Below are 18,659 nucleotides of genomic sequence, written 5' to 3'. Positions count from 1 at the left end.
AGCATGGACAATGACAACATCCGATGAGGCGGCTCTTGGGGTGTTTGTGAGAAAGATTTTGCGGAAGATTTACGGTCCGTTACGCGTTGGCGACGGTGAGTACCGCAGACGATGGAGCAATGAGCTGTGTGAGCTTTACAACGATATGGACATAGTGCAGCGAATTAAAATACAGCGGCTCCGCTGGCTTGGTCATGTCGTTCGAATGGACACCGACGCTCCAGCTCTGAAAGTATTCAACTCGGAACCCGCTGGTGGTAGCAGAGGAAGAGGGAGGCCCCCACTGCGATGGAAAGATCAGGTGGAGAAGGACTTGGCTTCATTTGGCGTTTCCAATTGGCGTCAGTTGGCACAGAGGAGAAACGACTGGCGTGCTTTGCTGAACTCGTTCAAAATCGCTTAGGCGGTTACAGCGCCAAAAAAGAAGAAGAAGAAGAAGGTGTAGAATTAACCATATTTTTATAAAAAATTAGGGAAAAATTAAATATTTAAAATTAAATAAAATATTTATTGTAAAAACTTCGCTGTACCGAAACTTTATTGACTGTCTGTATATCTTAGTTAAGTTAAGTACGACAAAAACTTTCGAAGTACTTCATATACAGATAAGCTTAAAAAGAACTGAATTTACTTAAAAATCAATATGCTTAAATTTAGACAAGTAAGAGAAAGTGAACTAATATTTTTACTTTTAAGCAGAACGCACTTTTGTTTTTTACTTACTTTATTTATTACTTAATTTGATTTGCTTGACGTTAGTTTGTCGGTCCAAACAGGAATCTTTATTTACGGTTGATGGATAGCTCGTTTCCAATGGATGGTGGCAAGAAAGTGGCTGACTTACGTGTAATGATTTGGTATTACCGGCTTATGGTGACTCAATTGCTGTCGCATGAATAGCTCAGATTTGATGCTCACAACTTCTTTAATCTACGCAACAACATGGCTGGGGATTTGCCGGAAGGAATGTGACGGCACCTTTTGCCTCTATTAACTCGATACAGGAAAAAAGGCTTTTTACAGTCAGCCTTTTTCCTTATATTTGCTTGGACGCAGTCGATTTCACTTTCCACTTTCCACTGAGGGGTTAGTATCGGCTCCCGGAATGTCGCCAGCTTTAAATACAAGCTCTTAATACCACGGACGTGAACCGGATGAAAGATTTGGTCGGTTCGGCTAAGCGGTTCGAACCGTTTTTGCACTTTTGGATTGGTTCCTCAAAGCGGTTTTTTTGGTCTCTGAACCGGGGTTTCGGTTCGGTTCAACGGTTCGAAAAACAAAAAAAAAATAACGCGCAAGTTTAAGTGTCAAGTACCTTTACATTTGATATTGTCACATGCTAAAAAACATGGTAGGTTTAACAAAAAGAAAAAAAGTGGGTACATTTATCTATTGAAAATAGGTTGAAATGAACCTTTATACTTTTAGGAAAGTGGTTCGGTTTTCGGTTCGGATCAACCATTTGTGGAAAATTTCGGTTCGGTTAAGGGTTCAGTTAATTAATAGAAAAAAGCGGTTTTCCGGTTCAAAACCGGTTCACGTCCCTGCTTAATACACTTTAATTACTTGGTTGTAATTCCGTTCTTGCGAGGGCTGAGGAGTGGGGTTCGCTCCGTGTCCAATTCGGAAAAAGGAAATATATTTTTCTAGCCCCGTGGTATGTGACCACCGATTCGTTTATCGTATGTCAGTGCTGAAGTTTAGCTTTGACAGTTTTGTTATGTTTACATTTCTCATAATCGTTCTTATGTCTATTATTTGGCCAATAAAAATAATAGATCATTATCCCCCTCTCATCTTCAGCGACACGTTAACAAAAAAACCTGTGGAGCGTTTAATAGGGATATGAGAATGCGAATTCACGGCCTGGACGTGAGACCCCTTATATCGAAATCGTTCTACATGATCTTCGTCAACCCCATCCTGACTCCTTCAGTTCGCCATTGCGCGCATATGTATGTACACATGTTCCGTCTTTACTATTTAGTTTCAGTACGCATTACATAAGCTACGGTAGATGAAAGGCATTGGTAAATGATTTGGTTATGAATCTTTTCTTATTTGCTTTGATCGATTTACTAGCAATGTACTGAGGATATAATATAACAAAACTATGGATATAACAAAACTAAACTTAATTAATTTATTCAAGCCGGCTACCCTGTAATAAAGCAGAATCAATGGAGTATGGAGGCCCGCCATATATTCATCGAAATTCTTGAGAAGGCGAATGTACTGAATGAGTTAACGTGTTGTGATTAAATCGGCGGAATAATTGCCAAGCACTCGGCGTTTAGCATCGATCAGTTCATATGAATTCGAACCAAGTTTCCGTGAAACATAGGCTCTAATTTTTGGCGGGGCTAGTTTTTGTGCATAGCCCTCTCCGGCCACGGACTGTTTGGGCTGAGCATGTACACTTCCGAGCCCATTTCGAAATGGCGTTCTCTTTTGCGGGTCAATGCCCGTTGTGCGGTTTGTTGATATTGTTCGAACTGTTTATCTCGAATTTCATCATACAGAACTTTACGCTGTTCCACATCCTGTGTTTGGTATGGATTTACATCCAATAATAATTTATATTCGTTTCCATCTTTCACATTATTCACGACCAGTGTGCAGGAAATATGGCGTGTAGCCCGTGGCTGAATGTACTGAAGTATTAATGTTATGAATAACACGAGAAAGATGGTTTTCCGAGGAGGAATGTTCAAGAAGGTCAGCCATGTGAGTACGTAATCCAAGTTTAATGCTTTTGTTTGTCGCCTCGACCTGATTGGCTTGTGGATGGTACATAGGCGTTTTCATGTGTTTGATGTTATAATCGGCGCAAAGCTTTGCGAAAGTTTGACTGATGAATTGAGTACCATTATCTGATATAATGAGTTCGGGGCAGCCGTTCACCGTGAATATATGTCGAAGATAATGGACTACGGATATGGCGTTTGCATTTGTCATGGGCTGCGCCCAGACATATCGCGAGTAACAGTCGATGGCTACGAAGATCCATTGGTTACGATGTTTAGACATGGGCAGCTTACCGATGAAGTCAATCGATAATTGCCTACCCGGTCGTTTTGGTTCTCTATATTCGCCGTGAGGTGTTTTGATGCTCCCATTACTTGGTTTAATGCGGTCGCATAGTTCACATTGCCGAACGTACTGGTAAACGGACTCATACATGTTTGGCCAGTAATAGCGTTGTGAGATACGTCTATAAGTTTTTCAAACACCCTAATGCGAATATTGGTTATGCTTTTCATTGAGGACTTTTGCTCTGTCAGAAGATGGTACACAAAGTGTCCACAGTATTTCCGCACTTTAATTGGAAAATTTCAATCGATGATATAGAAGGTTGTTCTCGATTTTATATCTATCTAATGGTGGTTTTGAGGCCATGGCATGCATTTTGTTGTACCATTTATCGCACGTGTTTGGGTCAATGTTGATCACGGATGTGATTGGGATACGATTAACGTGAAAATTACTCGGAAGGTCAATTGGATTTCTACGAACGATGTTGAGAAGAGCAAAAGAACGAGATAAGGCGTTAGGAAGTTCTAAATGTTTTCCTGGTTTATGAATAATTTTGAGATCGTATGGTGATAATCGGATCGCCCAACGGCATAAACGGCCAGTTGGTTCCTTGAGAGTTTGTAGCCAGCGCAAAGCATGGTCCGTTACCACAACCAATTCACGACCCTCAAAATATGGACGAAACTTTTCGGCTGCTAAGAGAACGGCTAGGCATTCCTGTTCAGATGCTGTGTAATTTTGTGCGGCTTTCGAGAATTTCTTAAAAAAATACTGAACCACACGTTCGTTCCCATCGTGTTCTTGTACTAAAACACCACCCGCTGCGATAAGCGAGGCATCGGTGTAGACCTTGAATGGTTTTGAATAATCGGCCATAGTCAGAACGGGAGTGGTAGTTAAACACTCTTTGAGTTTGAGAAAGGCTTGTTCAGCAGCGGTATTCCATTCAATGGGTCCTTTTCGGTTTCCTTTATACAATTCACAAAGGGGAGCTGTGATCTCCGAAAAATTTGGAATAAATTTTCGGTACTAGCCTGCTGCACCAACGAACCGTCTGACTTCTTTTGCCGTGTTGGGCCGTGCAAATTCAACAAACGCTCGAATACGAGATGGATTCGCGGATAAACCTTCTTGAGACAAAACGTAGCCCAGGAATTCCAATCGTTTACAACAAAAATTCGATTTGGATGTTGAGATGGTTAAGCCGCCCCTAGCCAGACGTTTTGCAACGATAGCCAATATCTTAACTTGTTCTTCAAACGTCGAAGTGTAAATTATGAAATCAGCCACATATGCGAATGCATGTGGAACCAAATCACGGAAAATTTTATCAATGAGAATGGCTAATGTGCACCCCATCGTCGTGCGGCGAAAAGCGTAAAGTCTGTTACCGAATGCAAAAGCGGTTTTCAGTTGACTCGATTTTGCCAAAGGAATTTGAAAGAAAGCTAGAGACAGATCAATACTGGTTAGGTATTTTGCTGATTTTAGTCGAGCTAAAATTTGATTAGTATCCGTAATTGGATAGGCATTTGGAACGGTGATTTTATTCAATTCTCTTGCGTCCAAGCACACGCGACACGTTCCATCTTTCTTCTTTACAGCCAGAATTGGTGACCGCCAAGGGCTTTCGTCGATGGTCATAATGATATCACGACTACGCATTTTATCCAATTCGGCTTGAACTTGTTGTTGAATACTGGCGTTTCATGACGGGTTTTGCATCACCCGTATCAATTACGTGTTCGATCTGATTAGTGACATTTAAAGGGCCAGACTTAGGAGTTGGATTAAAAAGTTTGAGAACGGCGTCCAACATTTGTCTTTGATCTGGGGTGAGATTATGTGGAAGGTTGACGCTCGTTATTTTTGGGGTATCTAGTTCACATTCTAAACCGAGTGTGGAAGCGTCAATTGGCTCCAGATCATAGAAGATACCTGAGCTTGTTCTTTCCCACTCCCTGGTGGCTGGTTATAAAAATTAATAAATTTATCCGCCGTAACAATTTCGACTTTAGCGGATACAACTTCTTCAAGAAGGCCTCAAGGAATGTCCGTCCCATAATTGGGTGTTTCAGTGAGATAGATACGCCAAGAGTTGGCACCAGTCGGGTAAGACTACCGACCGTATATAATACATCCACTTTACCAATGGCCTTAAAAGAAATCGAATTATCGGCAAGACTAATAGAGGTTTTGGTAGGTTGCAAGTGCCCCCATCTGTACTTCTCATAAAATGTTTGTGAAATTACCGTGACTTCGGCTACACCATCGAGAAAAACCGTATGAGAATGGTTGTTAACCATGACCGTGAGATAATCGCGACAATCGGTCGGAATGTTATGTGTCAAACATTTCTCTGAGATAAAGAAAACCTCGCGGAGTCGTGGTTGGGTAACTTGATTGACTGCGTCATGCAGGTGAGTAGGGACTGGAGCTGAAGTAGGTGTGGTAATTGGTAGTGTTCGTTCAGAACATTTAGTTGATAATTCTTTGCCATCCCTTTGAGTTTGATTAGATTCATTAAGAATCAGAGTATAATTATTATTGGAATTCGGTACTGAAGATTTGTCGATTTGTAGAGGGACTTCGGTCGAATGAGGATTGTTAGAGACAGTGGATTTAGAAAAGTTTGTGGATTCTGAGTACGATGGACCACTATTCCCAATCGACTCCCTCACGCGTTTTTTGAACACGGGAATTGATCAGACGTAACCCCTGGTCGTGTGCATTTGTAGCAGATCACCCTATTCAGTTGGGTTCGACACTTTTTGAAGTGATGGCCCCACATGAGACATTTTGCACATCGTACATTTTCGTCGCCCTCAACAGCGAGAAATGGGTCGACGATAGTTCCTACTTTCATATCATTCCCTTTTGGATTTTTGTCGTTTTTATAATCCTCGACTGGTTTCGAATACCTACGTTTCTGAGATGCTTTAATTGGTTTATTTTGCTTGTTAACGTATGCACATTCCCTGTCATCGGAGTCGGAGCCAGGAAACGAAGCGGTGTATTCCGAATGTGAAGACTCATCCGGTGAATCATGTATTGCCGAAATTTCCCGTGGCGCTGATCGCTGTCTATCCGAACGGGTTCTTTCCGGACGGGGTGTGGCAACAATGACCGAATGTGGTGCAATTCGCTGAGCGAACTCACGCAATTGCACCAACGTGTGGACTTGTCAAGTGTGGACGAGTTCACGCAGATGATCGGATAAGGTACCAATGATGACATCGAGGTGGTCCCGTTTATCAAGACCACAGGAATTACCCTGCAATTGGAATGTCAAGTCATCGATATGTTTCAGCAGTGTTTGCGAACATGGATCGGATTTAATTTGTGCATATGACATTATTACTTGGGCTCGAGAATGTTTTTGTTGAGCAAACAAGCACGAAGTTTCGTGGAAAAATCTTTATAATCTCCGAAGTTTCTCAGTTCGGTGAAGTACCATTGTCGAGCGGCCCCCGTGAGTGTGGGTACCGAACGCGTTACCAATTCATGGTCGGGTACTCCAATCTTATATCGAAATGAGCCAATAATAGCCAAATAATCTTCAACCGATAGAAATTTTTCGTTCACATGAACGCTATCGAATTGAGCACATCCCATCTATGATGGTACGCCTCTGAATTTCGTATCCATTGCATCCGCTTGGGCAGATTCGTCGAACATAGTGGCTTGATTTGGTCGTGATTGTGGTGGAGCGGACAGCGAATAATTCGGATATAAATGAGATGGTTGATTAATTGGTTCTTGGGTATGAGACGTTCTAACACCACGATAGGTATTGATCGTTTAAACTTGTAAGGTTGCAGGACCACCCAAAAAACCATGCGGAGGGTCCACCTGTTTTGCCAACGTAAGCAGATATTTTAGCATTGAGGGCGGCTATTTCGGTGTCGGTCCATTGAACCGGCGCTGGATATAGGTTATATATCTCCTTTTCGATCTGTCGCTGTTCGTCTGTAAAATAAGTTGCATCGAGAATGGGAAACAATTCCATGTTCAAAGACTCAAACACCAAGTTGTAAATTCCGATTATTAAAAAAATTCTGCCAATGGTAGACGTAAAGTCCGTACTATTAAAGTCTATGTTATAAGATGATGGTACTCGATTTAAAATCAGTACAGATTTACTTCAGTTTATTATTTAATATTATTTTATTCTATGAGTATGTCGTTTTGAATATCCACTTTCAAAAATAATGCCGCATAAATCGATCACTATTTGAATATTGCTTTACATCTAATTAGTTTAACAAAAAATTCACGCTCAATTGGGTGTATATCTCATGTGATTTTCGGTCCAAAATTTTGTTTAATATTATACCGAACGTGGGCTGAGAATGGCGTTTAACGCACTACCTCGAATCTTTTTATGGGCCAAGTTGTTTGCTCCCGGGATGCAGCGAAGGCCTTGAATACTTGGGAGTATTACCTGTATCTCCTTCCACCCCCGAATTTACCGGAAGACCAAATCAGACTGAGAATATTCAACCAGTTTGAGAATGATGTATTATGGAACGAATTTCCGTCATCCCTTGTCAAATTTGGTTTGGAGACAAACCGGTTTCGGCGTTGTGCCATCTTCAGTGTCATTTTTCGTTCTGCATAATTTTTGTTGGTTGCTCGTATTTATACTCCTTGTTAACTACCTCTTTCTTTTGTTAGGTACGTCTTTTTAGTTTTGCAGTGTTTGCGGTACTCAATAGGTAGATGAATTGTTTTGGCTCGTTTTCGACGGCAGGTAGAAATCCGTGATTTTTACCCCCTTTGTTTTTGCAGTTGGTGTGTTCCCTTCCATATCTGTCCTTAATATTTTGTTGTTGTCATTCTTCTTCTTGTACAGTAGTTTTAGAGGTTCAAACAGTTATGTTCTGTCCAATGTATTGTTGTTTGTCCAATCTTCATTGGTGTGCATTTATTTTTGATCATGTGATTCGCGAAGTTCGATTCTATTGCAGCCTCTGGTTTTCGTTTTTTCTTATTATAATCCCTTATGTGTTCTCGATACCTTGTTCTTATATTTCGCCCTGTTTGTCCTATGTAACTGTGTCGGCACTCGCAGGTTAACTTGTAAACACCCTGTTTATCTAGCGGGTCTTCCTCGCTTATTTTCTCTTTCAATATATTTCCCACTGTGTTCCTTGTTTTAAATGATGTCTGAATGTCGTACTTATGAAAGAATTTGGCACGTTTGTAAGATGTCTTTCCTGTGTAAGTTAGAACTGCCCAAGTTTTTTTTATTGTTTTCCTCTTTGCTAGTCTTTTTCGATTTTGTGTCCTTTCTTAACTTCTCCACCAGGCCTCTCCTATATCCCTTATTTTCCGCAATGGCATATATTGTATCCAGTTCCTTCTTGTAGCATTCTTCTATTAGAGGGGTCCTTTCAAGCCTCGTTATTAGTTGTCTAAATGCTGCATTTTTTTGTTGCTGTGGGTGGTTTGAGCTATTGTGTATAACTGCGTCTGTGGCTGTTGGTTTTCTGTATATTTCGAACTCTATCTCGTTCGTGGTATCGTTTATTTTAATTGTTAAATCCAGATAGTTAATCTTTCTTTCCTCTTCCGTTTCCATGGTGAATCTTATATTCTGGTGTTGTTTGTTGAGATAGTCTAGTATCTGGTTCTCTTTGTTTCCCTCTATTAGACATATTACATCATCGACATATCTCGCGTAGAATTTTACTCCTAGATTGGTCGATAGGTTTTCCATGTATTTCTCTTCCAGTGTTTGCATGAATACTTCCATGAGTATTGCTGACGTCGGATTTCCCATTCCTAACCCGTTAATCTGTTTATATATCGTATTGTTGAACCGGAAGTAGTTTTGTTTTAATGTAACCTTCAACGCGTTTATTATTTCCGTGACAGCTTCTCTTTTCATTTTTCCCATCAGTATTTCTTGTACGGTCTTTAGTGTTTCTATTATTGGTATCGATGGGTAAAGGTCCTTGATGTCGAATGATACGAATTTAGTGTTTTCGTTGATCTTCAACGATTTCATCTTCTCGATTAGTTCCGTTGTATTTGTAATAGTATATTTATTGCGTAGATCCAGGCTATCCTTCAGCAGCGTCTTTAGGTGCTTGGAGAGCCTGTATCCGGGAGCAGACTTGTATTTAATAATAGGTCTCATCGGGGTGCCTGGTTTGTGTGTCTTCGGCAAGGCAATCAACGGAGGGACACTCGAGTTCATAAGTGTTAATCTATATGGTAGATTATCCTTTATTATGGTTGTGCTTTTCTTTATGGTATTCTTTATTGCTGCTTGGTATTCTTCAGTGGGATCTTTTCCCAATTTATTGCACCCTATTTCAGTTATTAGATTTTCAGTTTTCTCTATGTAATCTTTTTTATCAATTAATACGGTGGTATTGCCTTTGTCTGCTTTTGTGGTTATAACATTGTTTGCCCTTAGCTTTTCTTTGAGCCCTTTTATGGTTTGGTTTTCGTTCTTCTGCTTCCTAGTTTTCTTGGCATTTATGTCTTTTTCAATTATGTGCCGACATATGTGTGCTCCTGTTCTTCAGTTGGAAGCCGTGATATAATAACTTCAGTATCCGCGATAGTTTGTTCAAGTTCCCTCTTTCGGTTGTAACTTTCAATGTTGTGTTTGAGGCCTTTTTTTAATAGTTCTGCATCTTGCTCATTGATGTAAACCTCCGTCAAGTTTACAAATCGGGAGTGGAATTTCTGTTCTGCATCTTTCATGATTTTGTGGTTGCTTTGCTTCGTCCTCAAGTTAACGAGTTTCTTGTTCAACCTTTCATACTTCTTCTTCAACAGTTTTTTATTATTGGCTTTTATTTTCTCTATTATTTCCATCAGGGTTTGGATTGGCAGATGCTCCGCAGTTTGAGAATGTTAAACGAGATTACTTTGATACGAGTTTCAATTTTTATTGGGAATGAATACCCAAAGAAATTACAAAAATAAAGAAAAAATAATAGTTTGGTTCAATTAATATTGACCGTGTTATCGGTTACGTTGCTTGAACTTATACCGAAAGACGAAAAGAAAAATGATCGGTTCAAAAATCTTGACCGTCGATGTGTGGTGTTACTTGATTAAAAAATTTAATTAACTTGCTTTTCAGAATTGGCGAACTGAACTGAACGAGAATGGTTATGACTGCTGATCAATGGTGTTCGCATCGCAGATCGATCACCATTCACCCCCGCGGAATTAAATAATCAAAATATCCACACAAATTTTGATTGAAAACGAGCTCCAACAAAAATCAATTAAATCATGCCGTGTGAAGACTGAGGACGATATTGATTTACAGTGATTATGATTTCAAAAGATAATTATTTGATTCAATCTCAATGATGATTTATAATAGCGAAATTTCTAAAAGAAAAAATTTATCACAAATCTATTAAACTCGATGTTGTATGGTACACCGACGTACTATTTTGTGACCAACAAAATGAGAAAAACGACTAAAAGATTTTAGTTTTTCCTTAAATCTAATTTTATGATGTATTAAATTGATTCGATGATGAACTTGCTATATTCCCCCAGCTGAGCACGCGGCTATTTTATGCCGGGCTTAAGTGTGGTTATGTTCAACAAAAGCTTATTCTTTTTCACCCGTTTAGTTGGGTGCCAATGATTTGCTTGACCTTAGTTTGTCGGTCCAAACAGGAATTTTTATTTACGGTTGATGGATAGCTCTTTTCCAATGGATGGTGGCAAGAAAGTGGCTGACTTACGTGTAAAGATTTTGTATTACCGGCTTATGGTGACTCAATTGCTGTCAAATGAATAGTCCAGATTTGATGCTCACAACTCTTTATTCTACGCAACAACATGGCTGAGGATTTGCCGGATGGAATGTGACGGCAATTTTTGCTTCTATTAACTCGATACAAGAAAAAAAGGCTTTTTACAGTCAGCCTTTTTCCTTATATTTGCTTGGACGCAGTCGATTTCACTCGGGTGAGTATCGACTCCCCGAATGTCGCCAGCTTTAAATACAAGTTCTTAATACACTTTATCAACTTGGTTGTAATTACGTTCTTGCGAGGGCTGATGAGTGGGGTTCGCTTCGTGTCCAATTCGGAAAAAGGAAATATTTTTTTCTAGCCTCGTGGTATGTGACCACCGATTCTTTTATCGTATGTCAGTGTGGGCGTTTTCATAGTGGCCATGTCAATTTGTGTCTATACTGATATAATGGCTCGTGTCTTGAATAACTATTGGTTACGTACATTCATCTGGCAATCCCCCCCATTTTGAAGTTTAGCTTTGACAGTTTTGTTATATTTACATTTCTCATAATCGTTCTTATGTCTATTATTTGGCCAATAAAAATAATAGATCAAATACTACTACTAAGGTGGTTTATAAATCTTTAATAAATGCGTTTAAACAATTGTGATGGTATTGTCCTTCCTTCAACCGATCGAATTAAATATAAAAGGGAAATGTTTCGACAAGCCTGATTAGAAATGTAGATCTAAGGTGATGAATTTATAACAGGTTGGGAACTATAAAAAATGGATGTAGATCGAACTAGATCTCATCTGTCGAATTAGGAACTGGTTTGGAACTAAAGAAAAGGGTATGCAGAACGAACTCGATCTCATCTGTCGAATTTTGAACTGGTTCGGAACTAGAGCCAAAGGGATGCAACGGGGGACAATTGATACTTCCTAGGACATCGCAATGTTAAATTCGCCAGTCGCTAGCATGCAAAAGAGAATTAACGCGTACTAGTCATGGTTCCACACGCACTAGAACCGAACCAGCTCCGTACTAGTTCGTTTCCCTACAGGGTAGTGCATAGGGCGACATCTACCTCTCGAACCAACGAGGTTCACATCTAGACTTAATAGGAACTTTGCAGAGCAAAGCTTTTATAGCTGTATGGACACACAACATTGCAAGTTGATAAAAGCGTTGTATAAAATTTGCGATCGATTTTAAGCGATCGTTATTCTTATCCCCACATACATATGTATGTACAATGTACATTAGGGATATTCTCTGAGTCTTGCAAAGCCCTTGCATGGTGCACAGATTGCACGGATTGCACGGTGGAAACCGGTTTTGGTATGGGACAGCTTTGCAAACCGTGCAATCAGTGCACCGTGCAAGGGCTTTGCAAGACTCAGAGAATACCCCTATTATGTATATCATGTATATTACTTTTCATATAAATTCAAGTCTATTACATGCGGCCATATATGGAATACTTCTATATTGGCAGTAACCTAACTTCCCAATGTGCAAGCATTCCGAAATCAAAGCGAGACAGTCTAGTACGGTTTTTGTGTACGTATTAGGGATGTTTCGAATGCCATATTTTTCACATTCGCGAACGCGAATGCGAATGTGAATTTTCGGAATGCGAATGCGAATGTTAAGTCATCGCTTTTATTACTTACAAATTTTGTAAATTATTACAGTGTTTTAATCTTGTAGTCAAAGTTCAAAATGGGCATATAATATTCCAAAAAAAGCAATGTTGCACTTGGAACGGCGGGTGGAGTGCTCAAATATTTGCGGCCCAGATCTGTCAATTTGTCGTATTTTTGTTTAGTTTTCCACCAATCGAGAGGATTTTTACAGAGATGAGCCCGTTTTTCTTTAAGACAGGCCTTCGATTGAGCTTTTATTTTACATCTTTTAATGTCTACAGATTTTACATCCGAGCCTTTGCTTTCGCTGGAGGAATCTAAAATTATTTCTAGGTTGCTTATACGACTTTTAGCAGTACTTGTTAAAAGCCCATCAATGTTGCTTGATATACCACGCATGACTACGGTGACCATCCGTTCTGTTGTTTGCAGGACCGTACTCTTATTTAAAGGTCTGTCCTGCGTAGTGTTCAAAACAGAAAAATGTATTGATTTTTTCCAAGTGTCCTGCCTTTTAAAATATCGAAGAAAATGCGGGAGTTCTTCGATATTTTAAAATTAACTTTTCCTAATCGAAATAAAAGCAGTGTCGATAACTAATTGATAACTACATAAGAGTAAGCTGGTTTTGAAGGTTCAACTAGTCAATGCGTTCTACATATTGTACGGCTATGGACAATAGGTGACGAGAAATTGGAAACCAGCATCAAATATATCGATAACACTGTTCTACAAATTTTGTGGTAATCACTTAAGAAAAAAAATATTTTCCAAGCCAATTTTCTTTTCAAACAAGCGTTTTCGTAATTTTTTTCGAAAAACGTGTTTTTGGTACATTTCGGACCTATTCGTCAATATCTTATGAAAAAATTATCCAATCAACATAAGCGACCTACAGTCCTCTTACAAAAATATACTACTTTGCCAATTTCGATGAAAATTGTTAGTGTTACAAGCGACCAAAATCGAAAAATTGAAACTAAAATCATTTTAATTTTACAGTAAATGAAAATCTGATGAGAAATTTAGATGTTACGGAACACAATCTGCACAAAAAATATATATTATTGCAAAGAGCCTATCAATACCTTTCGAACTGTTGGTCGTTTCATGAAATATTGAGGTATAATTGAAAAAGTACTCAAAATACGTCAAATTAGACCTTTTTAAAATTTTTAATTAAACAATTTTATAATGAGCTCGAGGCCATTTTTTAAATGAAAATTTATTGTGGAAAAGCAACAATAATTTGAAAAAATGGTAGAAACGATAGCTATTTCGGAAATCACCACATTTCCTCATCAGACTTCTTTCAGTAGGATTCGAACCGACGATCCCACTGACTCAGCCAGTTGCCTATGCACCGTGCTAAGACGCCTTGTAAATTATCGTTTGCTTATTTCCACTATTTTCATTTTTGTTATGCCAACACAATCAAGCGCAGCTATTCCGCTGCAATTCACTTGATCATGTGGTTGTTGGTTTTGTTGGTTTGTGCTAATAATTCTATTTTTTTAGAATGCTTAACTTTTAGGTGTGCTCGTCCTTAAGTTATTTGTTTTTTTGTTATTTTTTTGGCCTTTTAACAATTATATTAAACAATTTTATAATGAGCTCGAGGCCATTTAAAATTGTTGAATATAATTGTTAAAAGGCCAAAAAAATAACAAAAAACAAATTTTTAATTAATTTGTAATAGTCTGTAAGAATATATCTGTAGACGAATAATAATAAATAAATAAATATGCCTTATTATAATTTTGTAAATAGTCATTACTAAAAGATTAATACCAATGAAGCAAATGTGATTTATGTTAAAAGTTTAATATTGGGTTAATAATTAAGAAATATACACTCTTGGTTATTTGAATAGCGCATCCTTTTAATGGGCCGTACGAATAAAAACTAAGCGATTGCTTTTTCTTAAAATTGTATAACTTTTACTCCAATTTTGTTTGAATAAATTATACTTAGTAGGTTTAGTTTTCCTTTTGTTTGTTTAATATCATTAACTTTTTATAAAAATGTAGCTTATTCTACGTCTACATCCCATTTAAAAAATGTTTGAAATAAAAAAAAATAAAATAAACATAGGGGCGAAATTTTTTTTTTGTTGATGGTGCTGCGCATTTTCTTCAATATAAAAATTTTGTCAAGCATACTTTTTATGGTAGAAAATCAAAAAAAGGGTGCGCTATTCAAATGACGAGGAATGTATATATGTAGTATATTTTTGTTATTTTTATACTACGCAATTATATGTAGGTTAATTTTTTGAAAAATTGTCCTGCATTTTCGAAATATATTTATGGTCACCGTACGCATGACGAATGCTAATGCAAATATTTGCAACATCCCTGGTATGTATTGTGTACCTGAGTGCCGTTTTTGTGTATGTGTTTATATCAGCCCAATTCTTAAGACTCCCGGGGAATTTTTTCTCCGGGAATTTGTTTCTCCCGAGAAAGAAATCCTGCAATAATTAACGCCCAGGGAGTAGAATTTTCCCCAAAAACTTGGGAGGAGGCAATTCGAACTTCGGAACAGCTGTTTGACACTTTTTAAGAGCTCAAATCCGATATATATGATATAAAAAATCCTCAGGGAATTTCTATTCATGATAGGAGGAAAGGGAAAAGAGGGAAAATTCCCAGGGGGTTTTTGTTCAGAGTCGGCCTGTACATGTTTATTTAAAAACGTATGTGTTCCTCTTCTTTTGTACGGTCTCATACATTTTTTATAATGACTTTTGTTAAATTTCAAAATCAAAAGTTACTTTTTGATCCATTTATAAAACCACGCATATTAAAAAGTTTTTTATTTTATTTATTTTCTACTTCTTAGTCTTGTCTGTATAAAATTTTGCAATAGATATTAACATAATTCAACGATATTAATAGATTGATGTACACACATGCATATGCATACGCATTAGAGCTGTAAAAGTAACGAAAATTTGGATATTCGTATGTATTCGTTACTAATCCAATCAACACCCGTATCTTTCGTTACTTTACTCGTTACTTTTGATACAAGCATTTGTACCTCACACGAATCATCGCAACGAATCTTGCAGCGTAAAGAAATGTTCATATATACTACTGTATACACGCAACATACTTTTGTATCGATTCGAACAATATGATACAATCAAGCACTTGTACCTCACATGATTCATCGCAACGAATCTCCTAGCGTAAGGAAATGTTCGTTCGTACATATGCATGCAACACACTTTAGCATCGATAGGAACAACAGTTTCGTTCCCGCAGAATATGTTGTGTTGTATTGATTCACGTTAGTGGTGCATATACGGAACATGCGAGTAACGAGATTATTGTGTGAGTAACGATGCGGTACTTCGAGTCAGGGGTTGTATTCGTTACTTAGTAACGAAAACATATGGTTTGCTACAGCTCTTACATGTATGTGCATACATACGAGCACCAATTAAATTCATTTAAAGCGCTGATAGGCACTGTCTTGCCCGCGGATAAAGCTCTTCTAAGCTTTCTATACATTTTGTATAGGCGTGAGCAGGGTAAAAGCTCTTTCTGCCAACGCTGATTTAAATAAATGGCGTGTCGTCCATTTCCGCTGTAGCGTACTTAGTACATAGGGCGATATCTACCTCTCAACTGTAGAGGTAGATGTCCCCCTATGCACTAGACTTTTTTATAGGAACTTTGCAAAGCAAAGGTTTTATAGCTAAAACTGGTGTTGGACACACAACATTGCAAGTTAATAAAAGCGTTGTAAAATAAAAATGCGTAGGACAATCAGCAAAAAAATCTCAAAATAAATTAGAGATTCGAAATTTGCACATTATTATTCTAAAATTTAATGGGCCACACAACTGCATACCTGAATTCTTTTTAGAAATTCGTATTAAAAAATTCGCGATTTAGCTGAAATTTGCAGATTTTTCTTCATTTTTGTACAAGGTATCATTCTTGGATTTTGCTAAAATATAAACCATATTTTAATATAAAATTAACAGAAAAATTTTAGAATATAAAGAATTGCTAATATTAACAAAAAAGAGCCGCACGTTTAATTTTGGGAGTAACTGTACATATGTATTTAAAATTACCAGATAATTTCGGTACGATTAAAAAAGATGAGCTGCCCTATTATGGTTTTCGACGTGGATGTCATGTTTTCGTCAAAAAATAATCCTCATCTGTCCAACTTCGGTTTCGCTGACCACAGTAGTTTTGCGAGGAACACATTTCCGCAAAAAATGTGTGGTCAGCCTAGCTGGCGTTGGACCTGCGAGGGCTATTATGTGTCGAAAAAGTGACATCGACGTCGAGAACCATGGATTAATATAAGTAATACAATGCAATTTTGGGCAGAAGTTCAAACTTATACCGATGCAGGTGGCAACCAATTGTTTTCCGATCTGGCGGAATTTGCACTTCATTTATTTTCACTACCTTGGTCTAATGCAGAACTGGAACTTTATTCAGTCAGTTTCACTTGGTGAAAAAAACTTTTATTCTTATTTTTCTCTAACTCTTGTTATCGTTAAGTCAGCTAAACGTCAATTTTAACAATTTAGCTATTCAGTAAACGTTTTCCTAACAACATTCGTTAGCGCCAAATCAGCTGTTGTCTTTAACGATCACAAAGGCCGCTAATTTGACGACGTGTAGATAGGTGTTGTTAATAAAACATAACATTTTTGCGTATGGAAAACATGCACAGCACCGCAAAAAATTTCAAATCAAAGGATTTTTCAGCAACATCAAACTTGCACTTTATTGTACTAAAATTTAATGGGCTACAAAACTGCGTACACAATATTTTTATTATTCTGATTACAAACTTGAAGTTTTACGAAAGTTTGGTGAACTTTGTTTAAGACTGCGTTTCAGCAGATTCATTACGTGAAAATTACTTTAATTTCACTTCTAATTTGTTATTAGTTTTGATTTAACAGCCAGTTTCACCAGATTCATTTAAGTGAAAATTACATTGATTTTAAAATTTTTGGTTTCACCAATCCATTTTAATTTGTTTTTAATTTTGATTTAAGTGACCTATTCCAGAGAACTTAGATAGATAGAGATGGTGCAAATTGAGACGGACTATTCGCCGACGAAAATTAACAGCGTTAGAAAATTTAACCACGGAATGTAGAAACGTATTTTAACAGCCAGAAATTCTGTTGAATTTAATGTTGATTAACATATTAAAATGTTGAGCAACATGAAATCTGCTCTTCTTCGTGTTGCGAACAAATAAACGAAAATATGGCCAATCTTCATATAATTTTCATTAATTTGTAATTTTTGTTAAATTTTTTAATTTATTCTCTTTTTGGGAAGATGCAAATACAATTTAAAAAATTATGGTTTTGCATAAAATTTACACACATATGTACATGTACATATGTATGTATGTACATAGTATATACCAATGTGTGTTTAAAATTACCTACTTATGAAATAATTTTTGGTGTATGAACATGTACATACTTGTACTTTCTAAAAATTGGAATAAAAAATTTGATTCGCATAAAATTTTAATTCCAATAACTAATATTTTAGTGAAAACTTTTACAATAAAGTTTTTAGCAACTTTTAGCAAATTTGAACGATTATGTCAAGTTATACATGTGTATGTACCTACGTATCCATTTATATTATTTTAAACAAAGCTAATAGTAAAATTTAAAAGGGAATATGGATATAACAATAAAAAAATAAAAATAAAATGTATTGCCTGTTCCGTCCGGGATTTGAACCAAGACAAACGGTGAGACGCCAAAAAAGTTGCAACGCCTCTAGCATACGCGCCACAACACATTCGTGAAATGGCAATCACCACTGTTGTATTCTGTTATGATAACAGGGGTATTCTCTAAAACACCACTGTTATATCCTGTTATGATAATAGGGGTATTCTCGAAGTCTTGCACGATGCACGGATTGCACGTAGGGATAAAACGATACTAGTAAATACAAGTACTTACTCGATACTTTTCGTCCGATACCAAGTAATTTTGGTATCGATACTTTTGAACCAAGTACTGAGTAGGTATCGGAAGAAAGTACCTGTATCGAAACCCGACTGAGTGAAAATTTAATTCCCGGACTTTTATTTTTTAATCTAATTATTATTGTCAATATCTAAAAATTCTTGGCAGTTTAGTTGCCAATGAAAAGAAAGTCCTACAAAGAAAGACCTATTATCATCTCATTAACTCTTTTTGTGAAAACTCATATTTGGATATAAGGA

At 37.3% G+C, this 18,659-nt stretch overlaps 1 protein-coding gene across 1 annotated transcript in view; it reads left to right on the top strand.

The window, feature by feature from the left end:
* LOC118735135 (FERM domain-containing protein 8) overlaps positions 1 to 6,185 on the top strand; it is a 305,492-nt gene extending 299,307 nt beyond the window's left edge. Inside the window, exon 6 of the mRNA XM_036464758.1 lies at positions 6,027 to 6,185. Coding sequence (XP_036320651.1) covers positions 6,027 to 6,185 — 159 coding nt within the window. The remainder of the gene's footprint in view (positions 1 to 6,026) is intronic.
* The last annotated feature ends 12,474 nt before the right edge of the window (positions 6,186 to 18,659 follow it).

Source organism: Rhagoletis pomonella, unplaced genomic scaffold (assembly GCF_013731165.1).
Source record: "Rhagoletis pomonella isolate Grant_MI unplaced genomic scaffold, Rhpom_1.0 Rhpom_scaffold_00001, whole genome shotgun sequence".
Taxonomy (NCBI): Eukaryota; Metazoa; Arthropoda; class Insecta; order Diptera; family Tephritidae; genus Rhagoletis; species Rhagoletis pomonella.
The sequence above is the reverse complement of the archived record's forward strand: the minus strand, read 5'-3'. Positions and strand labels throughout refer to the sequence as shown.